The 20,180-nt window shown below is 36.7% G+C and overlaps 1 protein-coding gene across 1 annotated transcript in view; it reads left to right on the forward strand.

Annotated features, from left to right (window-relative positions):
• The window catches only part of itpkb (inositol-trisphosphate 3-kinase B), a 28,457-nt gene extending 10,309 nt beyond the window's left edge, over positions 1 to 18,148 (forward strand). Inside the window, exons 3-8 of the mRNA XM_056269187.1 lie at positions 9,673 to 9,772; positions 9,943 to 10,156; positions 11,820 to 12,024; positions 15,227 to 15,328; positions 16,831 to 16,902; positions 17,494 to 18,148. Of these exons, the coding sequence (XP_056125162.1) occupies positions 9,673 to 9,772; positions 9,943 to 10,156; positions 11,820 to 12,024; positions 15,227 to 15,328; positions 16,831 to 16,902; positions 17,494 to 17,706 (906 nt within the window). The 3' untranslated portion in view covers positions 17,707 to 18,148. The remainder of the gene's footprint in view (positions 1 to 9,672; positions 9,773 to 9,942; positions 10,157 to 11,819; positions 12,025 to 15,226; positions 15,329 to 16,830; positions 16,903 to 17,493) is intronic.
• Positions 18,149 to 20,180: the final 2,032 nt, after the last annotated feature.

Raw genomic sequence — 20,180 nt, forward strand, 5'->3', positions numbered from 1 at the left:
AATAGGAGTGAGAATGTGCACTAAAAAAGTAAATAGATTGACATTTTTTTATGTTGTTTTGCATAATTTCTTCTACATGGTGGTACCAACTAGTGGGACCAAACGGAACTTCAAAAATAATAGTTTCTAACAGGTTTCCCAAATTCTTTTTTTACCCTGCCCCAATCTTCCATTTGTCAAACCAACAGGTAGTCCCGCCCCCAAACTCACGCCACTGGTTGAGCCAGAAGCTGACATGTTGGAACAATAAAACAAAGACAGGATAAAGTATTTTAAGTGCAAAAAAATATTTTAAAGCCAAAAATACTTAATGTGTTGTCTGAATAAAGTTTAAATGTTCAGCACCAACCAGATATAGACTGACAAAACAAGCTCTGAGTGTTTGTTCAGTCTTAGCGTGGCTTTGCTCTGAACTCGTACACTCCTGCAGCGCAGTGCGAGCCAACCCAACACAAACAGTTTTTGTGTGAGGTTGATTCTATCGCCCCAACTGTGAGCATACAAGTGCATGCTGTAGCATGATACACTGGAGGATCTGAAGGCTACGAGCAATGGAAAATGTAACACCCCTGTGGTTGACTGTTGCCTGGCGACCAGCTGACGTCAAGGCATGCCTGGTTCAAACAGCTGGGGTTCTTTGCTGCAGCAGTGCTGCTGGAGGGAGCCGTTTCATATGCAACAGACAGGAAGTGCACCGGCCTTTTTTTTTTTATGCTGGCCACTTTTTTAAAATAGTAGGCTTCACTTGTATGCACCGTAGAACACTATACGGGGAAACCACCCTACTACTACTAATGTGTGGTTGTTTACACTTAATATGGAAGGGAGTTTTTTTTAATGGAGTTAAATGTTTTTGTTTTGTTTTGCAAGCTTAATATTTACTTCAACTAATTTTGCAAAAGGAAAAAGAGACACAGAATGAGATGATCCATTCTTAGCACAGCTGGCTGAGATAAGGAATGTTATTGTGACTACTTTCTGAGAAACAGATGTGTGTAATGGTTTACTCCTGGAAATGAACAGTGAGCTACTTCTTTGATGCCCCCTGCACTTCGCTAGACTCTCTTGAAGTGGTGACTTTGATGCACAGGCGTAACCCAGGCCTGCAACTCCCTTCCCCTTGTTAAAACCTACGTGCCTTTCCGTATTGGATGGCTCAGTGGAATGCTTGCTTCCAATTGGTCACTCATGGCATTTCACGTCACTAAACTGAATAACTGACTGCTTACTTAAACTGTGTTTACACTGCAAGTCTTAATGCACAGATATGATCTTTTTGACCATACCCAATTTTTTGTCTGTTTACATTCACTTTAGACACTTTACATTAAACCCCGCCAAAAAGATTCTGTTGATCTCTTTACTATGACGATTAAGACGCTTCCTATTTAATTAGCTCCCTATGTAGGCAGTAGACAGCTCACTATGTTTTAGGGCAGATCTATTATGTTGTGTACATTTTCTCTTTCAGAGCAGACCCACCCCTACTCCATTATACGTCATCTTCAAACAAGGAAATATCTAAAGAAGAGGGTGTATTTTATTTCAATGAATCCCACAAGAAGCAAATAATACACATTTCTACTTAGCGTCTTGTAGCAGCTTTACACCTTTGTGTACACAGGGTGCAGTAAAACGGCAGTTTAATGGGAGGTCTCGCTTCTGTGAAAGAATTCTCCTGTCATTGATGAGAAAAGACCGGTTTCAGGACAAGCAGGGACAGCTATGACATACTTTAAAAGGGCGGGAGTGTCAAGGAACATGACAGTTTCGTTCTCAACTGTCAAAGAGGAATTCGTGATAAATAATACTATCTGACAAGTGTTGAGCTGTATATCCTAATATCCTCTAACAGAATTAAAGAGGCTAGCTGTACCCAATTACTTGACCCATTTTTCCATGCATGTTTTTTTCTGAACAGACATGGTCTGCTGGAATTTAGACATGCACCTCACTTGCCAATGGAAACTTGTAGCTCAGGATTTTCAAGATATGGATGCATATCTTAAATGTCTTACCTTTTCCCATAAGAAAGCACTATCACATCATGTCACATCATTTCAAGTGCAATTTAATCTAGGTGACATTTGACACTTAAAAATGAATGAACAATATGTATAAATACATACCTGAAGATAATTTGTCCAGCCTAAAGCAAAACAACCATCCTCATGTCTTTGTCAGGCTTAAGGTGACAATACAAGTTGTATCCTGATCTACGGATATTATTTTTAATTGAGTATTGAAAATGACAATGGAATACAATATACAATATTATTGTGCACTCAAAAAGATTTTTTTGCAGTTCAATTTATTGCTAATGATACTTGATAATGATACAACTCTTTAACATCTTGTCACATGTGTTATATATATATACAGAAAACATGTCATAGCTTGTGGTAAGGCTGGCTTCATTGACCACGGATACATTTAGGTGCTTAAGGGGCTAATGGTGGCTGTCAGGCCTCCAGAAAATAACACCCAGTCTTTGACTATGTTGCTGAGTATTGCTTGCAGATGTGGAAAATACTGTCTCAGAGCCCTCTGCGCTTTCCTGTCTCGCAGAGAGGTTCCTCTCGAGGGGTTAAAAGCCACTTCCTCCCTCAGTGCTCAGTGGAAACTTTAACAACACCCGTGAGGTCAAGGAGACGCTGTTAAGAGCGGCATCCCTTTCCTTGTGCTCGATATAGCTCACCCTGCCCTTATCAGAACAATGGCACGACCCAGCACCACGGAGTGCTCCCCTCGCGATACGGCGCTCCTGCTTCCGCTGCCCAAAATAACAAAACCCTGAGCTATTGATAGTGGCTTTATACAATAGCAAAGGGAGAAGAGTTTGAGATGAGAGGGGGGGCTAAATGAGCGGTTGCATTTAGGTCCTCTACGGGACAGTTTATTTTTCTGGTATTCCAGAAAGGCAAGACTGCAAAACTCTTAGGTCTTGTTATTAGGCTCACTGTGAGATTTCGCAGTGTTAGGTCTACTTTTTTCAGAGGCTTTGCTTTGATTGTTATTGCGGGTTGATGTTTACAGAGCAACAATCTGTGGTCTTCGGTAAAATAAGCATGACTTGATAGTCTTCTAGTGCTCGGGTGCATGCAAACATCTACTTGAACTCATTGGTGTTTGGTGTTTCCCAGGGTGCATTGCCGTCGGAAACTTTTGTGGTTTTGAGATGATGTTGCACTTATCATCAGAGGGGAGGTCGCTTACCTTTAGTTCTCCTTTTGACCCTGTTGTGCGTGCAATCAAATACTATTAAAGATGTCAGTTTTCACCACACAAACTTAAAAGAGCTTTCTCTTTAACTAATTTTCAATATTCAGGTTTTTTTTTTTACACGCTTATGATAAAATGAGCAAAGTCAATCCACGGAATGAACTGCAATACAATCAGAATGTAAAATTGAGTTGAATGCGCTTCAAAAACTGTCCAATTCACTGCCCAATTCATGCAGCAATACTTTCCATTGGAAAGAAATCTTGTAATGAGTAATGCTTTAAAGAATGTGTGAGTATAAGCACACCTGAATTTTTTTCCTCATCTGTTCATTACATCTGGAGTTGATTTTAAAATTCTTACTAAAACAAAAACAGAACAGTTCACCCAAAAAGGATAATTCTGTCATCATGTACTCATCCTCATGACGTTTTTCTTCCCTGGAATAAAAAAAGAAGATTTGAAGAACCATAAAAAGCACCATAAAGTATATTCCAATTCTTCTGAAACTGTATGATAGTACTGTATGATAGCTTTGTGTGAAACCCGCAGTCTTGATAATCCATGTAAGAAGCAGCAATGTCCAATTTGTGAATGAATTAATTTTTTTGAATCTAATTATTTCAGTGCATCAGGACATATAGTTCACAAAACTGGTCTGAAAGACTCAGTTCTTGAGTTTAATGATCCAAGGGAAAGATTAATAACTTATTCACTACTATCAAATGATTAAAAAAGTATTTGAATATAACACATATGGACCACATTTATGATACTTTCACGATGCTTGCCATGCTTTTGCATCCTCTTTGATGTTCAAAGATTTCAGTTATCATTCATTGTAATTGCATGGAAAAGGGTTGCCAAAGGGATCAGTAAATGACAGAATTTTTTTTGTTGTTTTTTGGGTGAACTAACCCTTTAAGTATTTCTCCAACCACAAACTAAGCCATGCAAATGCATTTCTGCATGCAAATATCAGACCCTGTCTAATCTGAATGCAAGCTACCCCTTCTAGAGAGGCTTGTTTACCAGATTCGTAAATTCATATTTTGCATCAAAGCTTAGCACAATTCAGGATTTCAAAACAAATTTAGCTCCTAAAATACATTGTGATTGATGTAATCTGTTATGTATGATGACATCTTAAGCCTCCAAGTTATGAATTGCTTTCAAAACTGATTAAAGCATATTATATGAAATCTTAAAGGAAATGAAAATTGTCATCATTCACTCACCTGTTTCAAACATGTCTTTTATTTGTTCTGTGGAACACAAACACACCAAATAAATAAATACATAAATATTATATATACATGTATTTCTTTTTGATGGGGGTTCCACCGTAGATTGGAAGTTATAAAATTTTGAAATGACACAGAGGTGAGTAAATGATAACAATGTTTGGGGGAACTATTCCTTTGAAATTATGATTAGATTTCTGTAATTTCCTGTAAAAATCTGTAATGAAAATCTTTGAAAATCTGTCTCATCATTGGTCTGCAAAACTCACAAAAATATTTCATTCATCATCCCGTTTCGGGAAAAGGAAGTCAGTTTCTCACAAATCACATTGGTGATGTCAAAACAAGGTGCTGACCTCATCTCAGTCTGAAAACACTGGTGACACTGTCCTTTAGTTATTTAAAGATATTATAAACATTCCGATGGCTGACCCTCTTGACTAACACACCACAGACCCATTATAGACACCTACGCATGAAACCCATTTAGTCACATTAAAAGAGCAAAAGCAGTTCCTGGATCAAGTTCATTTTACTCAAATAGAGTTAGAATAATTAAACTGCCACCTTCTTTTAAGAGCTAAAACTTAAAAAAAATTGTTACAGTGCAGATGCGACAGAGCAATGCATTTTGTTTTCGAGGGTTTCAGATATAATCTTTGGACCAAAATCACAGGCAGGTGTTATACAGTATACACTGTTTCTCATGTTATCCCAAACTCTTAGAATTACAGGTGAGTTTAAAGATTTGCATTGCTCGTGGCCTTCGCAGGCATGCCATAGAGTTTTAATGTGGTCTCTGCACATTGAGCTTGGCCCGCCAGCATATTTGCATGGGCCAATTGTGCTTTTGAATGCTTTGTATGGAAACAAATGAGAAATCCACATTACCCTGCACTTTCCTTCACTCAAATTCCAGCTTACGACGTTGTGATTGCACGCAGCACACTAGTGTATAATTTTACAGATTTTTACCATGTCATCTTTCATCACGCACATCTGGAATTTTATCGTCCCCGTGCTGGTTTTTTGTGCCACGTCAATCATCTTGGTGCTCAAAGCTTTACAGGTAATAGATTCTGGTTTGCTTCAATTTCTCTGTAGTTGGACTGTAAAATCACATTCTGGCCCTTTGAGTGTTCGGTTATTAAATATTTTTGACTAATTTGACTATGCTTTCATCTATGAATAAGAGTGCAGTATAGCTCAGTTTAACACTTAGCATTCAGAAAATGCTTTAAAAACCCTGGTATTGGCTTAAAGCCACATGAGATTTAGGTGTTTTTACAACCATAAATCTCACAATGTTTCATGGCAGCAAATAAGCTGTGAAAGTCATTTAGAAGTCTTTATGATCTAGAGCTGTTGTTTTACACAGTGGGGATTTTGACATGACTGTGGCTCTCTGATTAAGTCTACAACTCCCATCTCTTCCTGCGAGTTTTCCACTTGTTTTGTTTTCCCACATCCTAAATATTTACCTCACTATAGAAATTTCTCTGTTTTTCCACATAACTTTAATTTGTGTAGTCATCAGGAGGTACACCAGGACCCTGTGGTGTTCAGATCTTAATGTCTGGCAAACACTGTACCTGTACTTCAATCCTTGTGTTTTTAAGTGCTTTCTGCAGTGGCTCAAACCACAGCATCTGTTTCATGTCAAATGCTTCAATATTAACCAGAACCTCTGCATACTGTAGCTATTTTGTTTTATTTAACAGATCAGACCTCTCTCCTTAGTCACATTCAGTAATCTTAGCTAATCTGCTGAAAAAAGTAATTTTCGTAAATCACTCGTTTGATTTTTATTATTTTTTTCCACACTATGGTAGAATAATAAATAATAATAACCATTATAATTATGATTATTTTATTTATTTATTTATTTATTTATTCGGGACAGTGCACATTAATGAACAATCTAACATTTCTGTACAGACTGTAAATGAGCCAGGTTATAGCATAAATGCTAATTTTCACCTGTAGTCCTGAGGCAGGAAGACAACAACATAAAATAATGCAACACAATAGAATATGACAATATACAATATCAAGCAAGAAACACATTAGCACACATTCAGGCAGAATACATTGTATCAATCAAAATGAGGACATAACTGGGAACTTTTAAGAAACAGTTTAAGGTGCTTTTTTATTAATTATTTTTTTATTAATTTAAATTATTAAATGAAAAAAATGTTATCTGAATGCAAAACTGCGCAAATCTTTTAAAATGAAGACTGCTCACTAAAATTTTTTAAATAATATTTTTGAATGGGGGGGGGGGGGGGGGGGGGGGGGGTTGTAATAATAATATTAACAATAATTTTTAAATCAAATGTTTAAATCAAAGCACTGTATTCAAATACGGCATGTGAATTCTTGTTTTCGCTTTTTGGACATTTATGAAATGGCTCATAGGCAACCTTCACACACTTAGCTTAGCTACAATCTTATTAACATCAGCCCTCTACTTTCTCAAGCAACGATGGTGACCCCTGGACCATTAAGTTTCCACAATTGTCTCTAGGGGTGAGGATAGGGGACATGGAGGGGACACACAAAGCAAACCAGCCCTTACAGACATGCCACTACTCCCGACCCCTCTCTAACAGCATCTTATGGGCGGGAGGAACGGTTTTCCTCCACTGGAGCAGAACAGGACAACCTTCATGTGATAGATAAAGCTCTTGCTGCTCTCAGATGATGGTTCATACCTTTTATGGGCCTCTTTCTAGACTAAATTAAATCAGACCTTTTCGGTATAGACGCTACAGGGAGCTTACAGATATAGTTCAGGCAAAAATTCTTCATTTACTTACCCTCATGTTGTATCAAACTGGCATTCTCATATGCTCACATGCAATATCGACTAAGGTGTCAAGCTCCAAAATGACAAAAAGCACCCTAAACCTATAAAAGTGGTCTCATGAAGCTAGTTTTGCATGTGGAAGAGACTAAAATGTATTCACTAAAAATCTTGACATCCACTCTAGTTCTCCTTTGCATGACAGAATTGACATCCAGTCTGTGAACAAATCATTTAATATTCATTCAGTTAAATCTTTTCAATGAATCATTTGACTCGCTTCATAACACTGATCTGAATGATTTTATAAAAAAAAAATCTGACTGATTCAGTTCTCAAGGTCACAGCAGTTATACTGTAGGTTTACTAGAAGAGTATTTTCAGTAAAAAAAGGCTTAGATTTGAGTCACAAAGCTATCATATGGCTTCAGAAGACCTAAAATATAATGCAGAAGTCATATGGACTATTTTCAAAGATATGTGTTTTTTTTGTGTGTATCAATTTAGAGCTCTACATTCACTTTCATCATGTGGAGGCATGAATATGAGAATTTCACATTCTGTGTCAAAGGATTGAAACCACATGTAGCTGAATAAATAAATAATAACAGAACTTTATTCCTTTAATGAGGTCATAGCAACTCAGGAAGAAAAAAAGCACAGCTGTCAACTGACAAATCACTGTAATTTAATTCAGATTTGAATGCATTTTATAACCCTTGATTTACATTTTACATTTACATTTATTCATTTAGCTGACGCTTTTATCCAAAGCGACTTACAATTGCTATATGTCAGAGGTCGCACACCTCAACTAGGAGCAACTAGGGGTTAAGTGTCTTGCTCAGGGACACATTGGTGTCTCACAGTGGATTCGAACCCGGGTCTCTCACACCAAAGGCATGTGTCTTATCCACTGCGCCATCACCACCCCCCCATTGATTGATAGAAAGGGTTTTTTCTGTTGCATGACAAAGCGCCTCTCAACAGATTTTTAATGCACTCTGTGGCTTGTGTTTGTTGGCCAGACAGGTTCTCTAGATTGGGAAGGGGGCTGATTTGTGGTCATAGCATGTCTAGCATTGAAGTGCTCTTCCTGGGAGAGCTGGCTCAAAATGTGCTTGCGGGGAGAGAGGCTTCCCTGGTCACCCGAGGAAACCCCTCATCTATCACTGAGAGCAGAATAAAGAATGTGTTTACCATGCCAACATGGAGAGTTAAAGAGTTCCCACTCAAGGACATTTAGTGAAGTGGAATAACAGCGTTTTCTGCAGGGAGCGAGTATGTCCAAATAGAGCAAGAACATTATGAGATGGTTCCAGGTGAAATGGTTCACCTTGGCAGGAAAACAAGCCTGGAAAAAAAATGCAACTGCACATATTCATCATTTGTTTATGTGCGATATCTGATTGTATGTTTATAAATCCTTTGCAAAAAGCAATTTACTGTGCTGTGTAAACAATGATATCATCACTGACCACTGTAGGAGTGCCAGCAAACGTATGTAAATACATGCAAAAGACCTGTTTGTTTATTTTCCCGCATGTTGTTCTAGTCTGGGTTTTGTTGTAGGAAAATGAACCCCACCTGCCAAATGTCATTATATAAGTAATACTTATTCAAAATAACATGGGTAAACATATATATATATATATATATATATATATATATATATATATATATATATATATATATATATATATATATAATTTTTTTAAATATATAAATAGTATTACAAGTTAACAAATTATTACTATTTTAATATATTTTAAAATGTAATTTATTCCTGTGATGGCAAAGCTGAATTTTCTTGATTTTTTTTTACATAATTCTAATATGCTATGATTGTTGATGCTATCAATTTTGAAACCGTTGTGCTGCCTTATATTTTTGAACAAAAACCATGATACCATGATATTCCTCTTGTAGTGAAAAAATAATTTTTAAAAGTATAAATATTCCATTTACACTCTCAAATAACACATAAAAACTGCATGCATGATGATTATAAAAAAGCTTGAAAATGTTGTTTAAATTACCCTGTTATCACTGTTTTAGTTTTATAACAAAGTTGGAAGTTGAAATAGTCTTTTCTTTCCTATTGTGAGGTATATCCGAGTGAATATGATCCGAGCGAATGATATTCGCTTCTCGAACAAGAAAAAGAAAAGAAAAAAGTAGGGCGGGACTTGATTGGATGGTTGTGGTTTGCTATTGATGTGCGCCTCGCGCCAGTAAACGTGTCATCAGAGAAAAGAAGAGATGTTTCTGCAAGAGGGAGAAGTTATTTTGATTGAAGATTAAGAGGGCAACATGCATTAAAAAACAAGAATTGCCAATTTTGATTTCATGACTTTAAATGGGGACTCATCTTGCTCTCTTTTTGTCATTGAACAGCATAAATCATGGAAGAAGATCAAGAACATGGTGCACTGGTCACCATTTGTCATGTCCTTCAAGAAGAAGTACCCTTGGATACAGCTGGCTGGCCATGCAGGTAGGCTTCAAAAAGGAGCTAAAGATGTTCCATTAGTTTCCATGAATCCAAGTCAGTTAATATATTCAAAACAGTGCATAGTGAATTGCTTTGAATTTGAAAGAATTATTCCTATTGTGGTAATGCTGAGATGCAATGCATTGCCATTTGTCTCTCTCTGCTCTCCTCAGGCAATTTCAAAGCTGGAGCTAACGGTCGCATCCTGAAGAAACACTGTGAGTGTGAGCAGCAATGTCTCGATAGGCTAATGAGAGACGTGCTAAAGCCATATGTTCCCGCCTACCATGGAGATGTAGAGAAGGATGGAGAGAGGTACAATCAGATGGAGGACTTGCTGGCAGACTTTGACCTACCCTGTGTCATGGACTGCAAGATGGGCGTCAGGTCAGTTACTGAGATTTGACCACTATGCTGCTACACTGCCTCACCTAACCTTTTACTTCACAAAAATCTATCTACAACCCTAGTAATGACTAAGAACACCCTAGTAACCACCTAGAGACCACCTAAATCTGACCCAGAATAACCTCTCTACATTCTATAATACTCCACAAACCCAGAACACCACTGCAAACATTTACCAAGAAAAAACTCACAACACCTAGCACCACACAGAATACCTCATTAACCTCATAGCAACAACCAACACCTTGACAACTGTCCAGCAACGCCTTAGCAACCATTCAGTAATGCTCTGAATGTATATAACCTTGAAACTTTAGTGTTTACATTATTTTAATTTGAACTTAACTTACTTTTTCTAGTTTAGATACAATATATTGTATTAGAACTAAAACTATTATAAATTGTTTTCGTTAATTGAAATAAAGCTGAAATATAATAAAATATTATTAATTAGATATAGCCTATAAAAAAAATACCTAACCTAAATTTAACTTTAAAAACTTAAATGAAAATGAGAAATGTTGCATTGGCAACTAACTGAAAATAAATAAAGTAATAAAAATTAATTAAAGCTAAATAGAAATATAAAAAACTAATAAACATGACAAAAGCACAAAATTATTAAAACAAACTAAAAATGTATAAAACTAATAGTTACTAAAAAAGTAAACTGAACATTAAAAAAGCTCATTCAAAATATGAATACTATAAAAGTATATGAATAAATACTATAATAGTTTATGAATAATACTTTACTGTGCTTATTTGCTAATCTAGAGTGTTTTACAAGTTCTGTTCTACTATCCTGTTTGAAAGAGTTCAAAATTCAAATCGAAAAGTTTCTTGTCTCTTGTGTATAATATAAGAAATAGAGAGAGAGAGCGAGAGAACAAGAGAGAAAGAAATTCATCTAATCACTAATCAAAATATAGTAGGCAAAAAATTCCCCTCCCTGCAAAAACGGAATCTTCATCTTTTCTTATCTTCCACTTATGCAACAGCATGTCTGCTGCTGAAAATCTTGTATGTTATGTTAAAATTAATAGTTCCATTGACCCATTATTTGTACAGATGTTATACATTCCAAGCACCAGAGAACTTGAACAAGGACCTCACTCCCTAGAGATTTCACAGCAGAGCAGCTCTGTGTCATCTAATCTGGTGAAAGATAGCTGTGCTTGTTTGCGGCTGGTGCAAGGAGACCATGAAACACATCGTCCATCGCTCATCACTTTTTTCCCTACTCTCACATTTCAACTTTCTCATCTCTGTTGTTCCCGGGACTGTTCTGTTTGCTGTTGCAAGCCTGACCGAATCACGGCAGCAGCCATGGACAAATATAGAGATAACCAGATGGTCAGGATATTAACAGAATCCTTGCTGGCCTGGCCAAACAAAACAATGTGATGCTTTCAGATTCACGCACATTCAGTGCACTTCTCAGTTTCTAAGGGAGTGTTTTCCAAGAAAAGTAAAGTTGGAGAATAAATATTGATTTAGTTATCATGCCATTAGCTAATAAGACGAACTACACTTTAGTAGGCACTACAAACTTCAACAGAATATGATTGATGATGCAACACAAGCAACAAGTTAAATGACAGAAACTGAGCCAGTGGGTCATTTTTCTCCCCTCTTGCAGGACGTATCTGGAAGAGGAGTTGACGAAAGCCAGGAAGAAGCCTAGCTTGAGATCTGACATGTACCAGAAGATGATCGAGGTGGATCCCAATGCCCCCACGGAAAAGGAGCAAGAACAGAAAGCGGTCACTAAGCCTCGCTACATGCAGTGGAGGGAAACCATCAGCTCCACCGCCACGCTAGGCTTCCGTATCGAGGGCATCAAGGTGAGACGTTCGGTCACAAAAGCTTTAAAGGAACTTTGACATGTTTTCATCATCACACTCGTCTCAACTGAAAGACTAGACAAACTACATTATCTACGGGTCATATCGGAGGTATTGGTTTCCTGATAATCAGTAGCTGCGTTTACATGTAGCTTGTAGCACAGTCAGAATAAAAAAAGTCAAATGTAACCATGTCAATAGGAATGAATTGGCCAAATCCAATTACAATTTCATTCGGATTGTAAGGGGTGGTTTAAACCTTTTCTAATCCGATTGAGCGGACATGTAATGATCGGATTGAAACCCGATAATAGAAAGTATACTGCGCATTTGCAATGACATAGAGAAGAGAAAATGATGTGTGGAAAGAGATGTTGTTGTTGAATGAACAACAAATGAATGTCATAAATGATGGGCACGGAAAGGGGCACTGTAACCTTGATTTTTGCTTTTTTTAAAGAAAAATAGGGACGAGACGAAATTATTTTTTGTGAGAATGAACATTATGCAACAACAATGTTCATTGAGCTTAACTTTAATCCTGAGTTAACAAAAGGGATCTTGGAAGCGCACTGCTGTTTTATCTGAGAAATCACGGTACCGTTTTAATTAGATCCCGAACCTCACACTCAGGTGAAGGGGCAGGATTGGCCTTTTTCAAGAGGTTGATTGTGACTGAATGTTTCTGTCACACACACAGCCTGTTTGTGGCACGTTCTTTGAGCTCAACATCAGTCAGTGACAGGCTGCAGCTCTCACAACATGATTTCAGTTCTGTAATTCCGGCCTAGATACACTGCCCTAATAATGTAAATACACCCTCATGGAAAATGTCAAAAAGACTTAATACAAGTTAAAAAACATTCAGCTAATTATGCCAAACCAGGCGGCCTTGATTCCATTAAGACAAGCAAGAGGAGATTAGAAAGCTTATGTTCAGTCTCTGTCATGATTTTCCAAAATAAATCTTCGTTAATGAGAGCTCTGCAGATGTCCTGCATGAATAGGGAAGTATAGGTTCTCCTTTGGCACTTTCCATCTGCACAAAGGGCAGGTTCTCCCCCTCTTTCACTATTTTCATGGATGGGGGATGCCCTGGGCGGCTCTACATAGAGTCTTTTCTGAATAACAGGCAGACTTGGGGTGGGTGATATGACCAAAATCTTATATCACGAATCACGATTTAAGTCATTTTATTTCAATGATATATATCTCTCGATGTAGTTATTTTTATTGATTTAAATACGGATTTTATTATTTCAATTTGTTTATACTATTGAAATTTCACATCACTATCCAAAAAAATAGTAATAATATAATAAGTAAAAAAAGAAAATCTTTCAAGCTTACAGAAGACAAGTAAACAGTCAGTGATAAAATAAGAACAAAGAAACCAATTACAAGCAATAGGACAACAAACTACAATAGAACAAAGACACAAATTAAATAGACCAAACTGAAAAACTTCAAGCTCTAGAAATACTGTAATAAATACTACATAAATTGTATAAAATAATCAAATGTATAAAAAACACTGCATAGTCTTCACTGTGTATATTAAATATACATTTATTCTTATTAAATGCATCAATTCTTATCAGTCAAGAGCAGTAAGAGATTTTCTCTTTTGTTGTTTGACTAACATTAATGACACAGACGACAGCAGGTATATTAGGCTGCTGTCACTTTAAGACCGAAAGCACAGATCCAATACAGTTACACATGCGTTTTCTTTCTCAACTGTTCACATTCACTTAACATAAACGACTGTTTACGAGTAACTTGCAAAGATGTAAGTGTGTATTTAACATTTCAAGCCTAATTATGTGTCAAAAGCACTCAGTTCAGTCCTCACACGGTGAATGAGCAGCGGCTTCATGTGTCACTCAGACTGACCAAACAGTCTCTCAGAGACATATAGCGAAATTAGTTCTCTTAGGCCGTGTGTCCACCAAAGCGTTTTTACTCGCGCCTGGCGTACGTTTTCAATTGTTTTCAATGGGAGCGCCGCGTTTTTTAAACGCCATGAGCGCAACGAGGCGCTGAGCGTGTATTTAACGCTCAAGCGCTGAGCGCCCGGCGTTTTTACTGGTCGCCGAGAGTTGAAAAATGTTCAACTTTTGGATAAAACGCAGCGCTCATCACTGTCACTTTTACCCAGCCGTCCAATCACAGTGGAGGAGGGGCGGGACTAATACCACACCGACCAACTGTCACAACATTCTTTCTGTACAACGACGTCAACCAGCAGAGCTAACTGAACAAAATGGATGAAAAATAAATTTTCAGTATGAAACAAATTATCTGCGAAATCAGTTACAAGTAAACTGTGCTGCGGATATTCTGTATCATAGCAATGAAACGTCTCAACGGAAAAAACGCTGTGTTGCCAAAACGCTCTCAAGCGCCCACAGCTAGGCGTTTTCAGCAGAGCGTCTAGCGTTTTCAGCTGGCTAAAAACGCTTTGGTGGACACACGGCCTTACGCTGCTTATTGCGCTTCAATGGTTTAAAATCACTTGTTTTTCAAAAGTGCAATGCTTGAACACATTTAAATTATAAACTTTTGTTACCATGCAGAACAGCAACGTCACATGAGCATAACCGTGATAGAGACAAGTCCAAAATCTCTACTGGTTGACACATTTCTTGCAATTAACCGTGTCTACGGGTATATGTCCCACCCTTAATGCAGACTGTTGAGCTTCCTGTTGTTGTGATTACTGTCTTAACTTAGAAGCACATTAATTTGTCCACTGTGCATCAATATGACATTGCCTTGCCCTTTCATGTTTACTACCACTATTACTATGGTCATAATTGGGGTTATTTCAACAAATCCTTAAAATAAAATAATTAAACTTGTAATTGATTGAGCTATGAGCAACATTGGCTCAAATGTATCAACATGGTAAAACATGTGCCCTGATGTAGAAACAGCATTGGCCTTGAGTTTATATATAATAAATGATATTTAAAAATATATTTAAATAGAAAACAGTTATTTTAAATTGTCATAATACTTAACAATATTACCTTTTTTGGTTTATTTTTAATCAAATAAATGCAGCCTTGGTGAGCATAAGAGACTTCTTTTAAAAACATAAAAGATCTTACCGATCCCAAACTTTTGAACGGCAGTATATACGTATATATATATATTGATCGGCACAATGAATTCATCTTCCCTTTCCCTTCCACAGAATGAGGACGGAACAGTAAACAGGGACTTTAAAAAGACTAAAACGCGAGAACAAGTGACTGAGGCCTTCCAAGACTTCGTCAAAGGAAACGAGAACATCCTGGTAAGTCTGCGCTCATGTGTTTATGTGCTCTAGGGCCTTCTGCCAATTTCAAAGTCTCCTGAGGCACAAGGAGGGGAAGTGAGTGACAGGTGGAGCCAAACTCTCTCATTTACCCCCCAGGGTGGTTTGTGAACCTAAGGGTTTCCTTTGTGTGGTGCAGTCCCTTCAGAGTTATAGATGTTTGAAACCAGCGAAAGCTCACCTGCTGTCAAGGAAAACCACTCTTTAAGATGCACACAAACTTGATTATATTACAGAGAAATACACACATGTAAATACACAGCTCTTTGCATAATGCAGTTATTGACACACGACTGTGTATTCTTGTGACATTAAAGTACTGTAAATGCAATCTTACTGGTTTAAATATTAATAGGATATTTGCACCTTGAACAAAGAAATAACATTACATGGGAGGTTTCCCATGTTGTAACAGGGGTGTTTCCTTAAAGTTAAGCCTTATAGACAAATAGTTCCAAAGAACTTGTCCTATTGGCTTCATGTGAGGCATTTATTTAACCCAATGTTTGTCCACAGCGTGTCCTGAAGCTTAATGTGCATCCCTATTCACTTATATACTCTGTGATTCATCTGATAAATGTGCTTTAGATTTAAATTGTCAGATAAACTTGCTTTTATTTCCACAATTAACAACCTCTGATTTAAATGCTGAATTAATGCAATTATTTTGGAATGAATTAGAACAGAGTGTGGTGGTGGTACTGTATGATCTGATTATAGGACACTAATAATTCCTGATAATAAGTCTTGACTCATATGGTTTAAATCTCTGTTTAGCATCCAAATACATACTTGAAAAAATCAGGGATGTAACTAAATTCAACCTTAAAAATGTTTTGTTTTTCTATTTCTATTATATATATATATATAACTTCAGAATAAGGTTATTTTATTAATTAACATTAGTTAATGCATACGGTATCATTAACTAAATTAACAACATTTTATTGCAATTTATTAATCTATATTCATGTCAATTTTTAAATAAAATATAGCAGTTTGATAATTAATGTCTGTTACATATATTAAATAATGTTCATTTTAACAATTTTAAATATTAAAAGTGTATTAGGATGTGTAGAAATCAACCATATTAATAAATGCAAGAAAAGTATTTTTTATTAATACTTCACTATAGCAATTACCTAAAGCTAAATTATTATTATTATTATTAAAGCTAACATAATAGAACATTATTGTAGAGGTGCCACATTTAAATAACTCTTTAAAAAAGGTTCAAACATATCTCGATAGTCTTCAATTCATGTTTTTTTTTTACAAAGTAAACTATACTTGTATATATAAATATACAATTATGAAATTTATATGCAGGTTTAAAGAAAAAGGCTTATTTTTTCATTACATTATAGATTTTGTATCACATGCATCCAATATTATTCTGAAAAAGTATTTTTGACACTACATTTGTGGGTATTTTTTATAGTTTTATAGTTACTTACACTTTGTCTCTTTTCCCAAAGCATTCCTATCTGAATCGCCTGAAAGAGATCAGGGACACTTTGGAAATGTCATCGTTTTTCAAAACGCACGAGGTAAACAGTCACTCTTTTGTTTATCAAGTTAAGACACATTAGTTACACTAACGACCATGGTGGAATTAATAAATGCAACCTTTTACGCACCCATGTGATAAGAGCATGTGGAAATGGGGAAAATGACGTATAATACACAATAGCATCTATGAAAAGACCAGCTCTGAAGTAATTATCTGTTTACACTGGATGCTTAAAGCCAGAAGACTGCTTGGTTACACAACCTCTTTTAATCGACTTTAAAGACAAATACACTAGATCAACTTCATGTATTGCCAGTGTCAGAACTTTGTTTTAATACAAGGAGGTAGAACAGGCTATGCAAACACAGAGCCGTGCTTATTCACATTAATAGATAACAAAAACAAACTGTATGGTGGAAAAAGTTATGCACAACTATCTGTTTAATAAGTGAGCGTATGTTTGCTGCACAAATAAGATGGAAACAGGATATTTGTGTCTGTTGTGTCAAGTTTTTACGAGTGAATTTATGATGAAACATTTAAAGATGCGACACCCAAGGAACAGACTCTGACATTTAACGCATTTCCGTGTTGTGCACGTGTAACTCTTCCCCTCTCTCGTTCTCAGGTGATTGGCAGTTCTCTATTATTCGTCCATGACAAACGGGACCAGGCAAAAGTGTGGATGATAGACTTTGGGAAGACCACACCATTGCCGGAGGGGCAGGAGCTGTGCCACAGGGCCACCTGGGTGGAGGGTAACAGGGAAGACGGCTACCTCTACGGCCTAGACCACCTCATAGACATTATTTCCCATATGCTAGCTCCTAACCCCCACTAGAGTAAGAGGATTCGATCTTCTCGCCCGCACTACAGTTCAAGACCTCGCTGGGTTCCCCCTAAAGCTATCCTAACCGATCGGCCCTGTCTCACCAAAAAAAAAAAAAACTGTAAAACTTAAAACAGAATACCAGCCGCAATGGCCTTTAAAGGAGTGTGTATGTTTGTAAACTTGTAGATGCTGTACATATAGTGTAAATGCCAGTGTTTTAGTTCAGAACATGTGTGAATAGGATCTTTGCAGCTAGCGCTTTAACAAACGGGTGAATCTTAAAGCCACACTCCCTTTATGTGCGTTCTTTTCAACATGCTTGTGTTACGGAAAAGTGTAAAGCGCACACTGTTTTACTCGTGATTGTCTTAATATTTTGTTTTTAGATGCTGCAGAAAAATGTTAAGACATTTTTTTTTATTCTCACCTATAGGCACCATTTCTTATTTGAAACAAAAAACTAAATGTTATATATATATATATATATATATATAATGGTAAAGCCTAACAACCACAAGATGTTTATTGAGATATATTTATATTTTTAGGATTCTAACAATATTCATTTGTTTTATAGTTTTTTTTTTACCCTTTTAAGATAATGTTAATGTACTGTTAAATATGTCATTTATACTGAGTGCCTATAGTAGAACAAATTAATTTATCCAATTTGGTGGATGGGCTGTGCTTTTATACTTAAATTCTTCATATTGACATTCCCAAGTAGGGCTGGGTATCGATACAGATTTTCCAATTCGGTTACGATTCTTGATTATAATTAACAAGCTCTCAATTCAGTCAGGACTTCAATCCAATTTAATATGATTCCGATGTATTTGGGTATGCATTTCAGTAAAATTTTTTGACTTGAGTCATTCGGTTTGGGAATGAGGCTACGCTCCCGCTAAAAAAAAAGATGTATTTTTTTCTGCTCCTGCTCACAAATATTACGTTTTGTCCCCCAGGAACAGATTAGTCCCATTCCAGTAAGATTCTGTCCCTCTCCGGTGTCATAGGCTATTTTTCACTCTATTATAGTCACATTTTAGCGTGCAACCCCAGACTTAATAGAAAAGTTTTTTTTTTTCTGCCGTCATTTGTATTGCATCACATTCAAAACAGATTGTAAACTTTAAAATATTGCTAACTATGATATATATGATTTTTGTTTTGTTGCGGCTGTGTCACTGAAGATTGAGTTGATTTGGAGTGAGTAATATTAGCTGAACACAGTGCCATCTGTAGGATGGGAAGCGCGGTACAAATACTTTATCACGCAGCCACTGAATAATTTGGATATTAAGAATCCACATCAGAATTGTTCAAATGAAGATCATGATTATTTGGAAAATCTATATTTTTACCCAGCCCTATCCCCAAGTACCCAAAATAATGAATTGAGTGTCAAAGTTTAGGAAGTGGCTCCAGTTCAAGGAGATTATTAATCTGTTTTGTATTTAAAAATCAGTAAGGGCTGCAAACAGCAACTGTCCTTGGAGTCACTATAATAAGGGTAAAATAAGAGCTTTTGTAAGAGCTACAATGTATTTTTTTATTAATACAGACTGTGATCTTAATCTACACATCTGTTGACCAAAAATGTCAAGCATTCCATGCGAGTTCAAACATTGCAGATTGTCACCAGAGCCTTAAGAAATGTTGTACTTCCTTTGAAAAGTGCCTGAGGGCGCCGCTCGATGCAGTGCCTCTGAATGCTGATTCACTCTTCTGAGCGCATCATGTTTGAGAGAGGTGATTGTTGTTTGCATGACTATTTGCCAGGCAAATGAACCATCCCTGCATACCGCCAAACAATGAGATAATGCTCAAAGCAAAATATCGTTGGAGATAAAAACTAATTTGTTGGTCAGTATGGAAACCATGTGCTGACACCAGCATAAACGCAATCAGTGATTATTCATTGTTGATTTAGCCCGGGGCGAGGAACACCCAGGGCAGACCTACAGGTCGGGACGTCAACACCACGCACTCCAGTCACTCGGTAAAGGCAGATGGGTTATCGAGAGGCCTCGAACCAAATGTCACCACATTGGGTTTTTTTTTACCCGTCATATATTTGTGACGAGATTTTGCTGTTGTTAAATAAATGACCTTTTACGAATGCAAAAGGAACAGAGAGGACAAAAGGTCTCAAATCCCTGTCCCTAAAGCCACAGTTCCCTAAACACACTTAAAATGGGTAGGAAAAATAAAATAGGTCAAATCATAGCTGCTGTAAGTGATTTTTTTAATAGGCCTACAATACATAAATCTTCACTACCTGACAGTCAGATATCACTGAAATAGGTGTTTGAAAAAAAGAACACTGTGTAAACACCATGAATTGCTGTTAGCCAAGATATATATATCTTGGCTAAAAGGGAACTAAAATGATTTTGCATTTGATTTGATGGCATAAAAAAACACTTACAGCAGCTTTAATCAGGTCTATTCATCCCAAATTGCATTTTTTTCCTGTACTA

Source organism: Rhinichthys klamathensis, unplaced genomic scaffold, assembly GCF_029890125.1.
Source record: "Rhinichthys klamathensis goyatoka isolate OS25496 unplaced genomic scaffold, OSU_Roscu_1.1 h1tg000281l_1, whole genome shotgun sequence".
Lineage (NCBI taxonomy): Eukaryota > Metazoa > Chordata > Actinopteri > Cypriniformes > Leuciscidae > Rhinichthys > Rhinichthys klamathensis.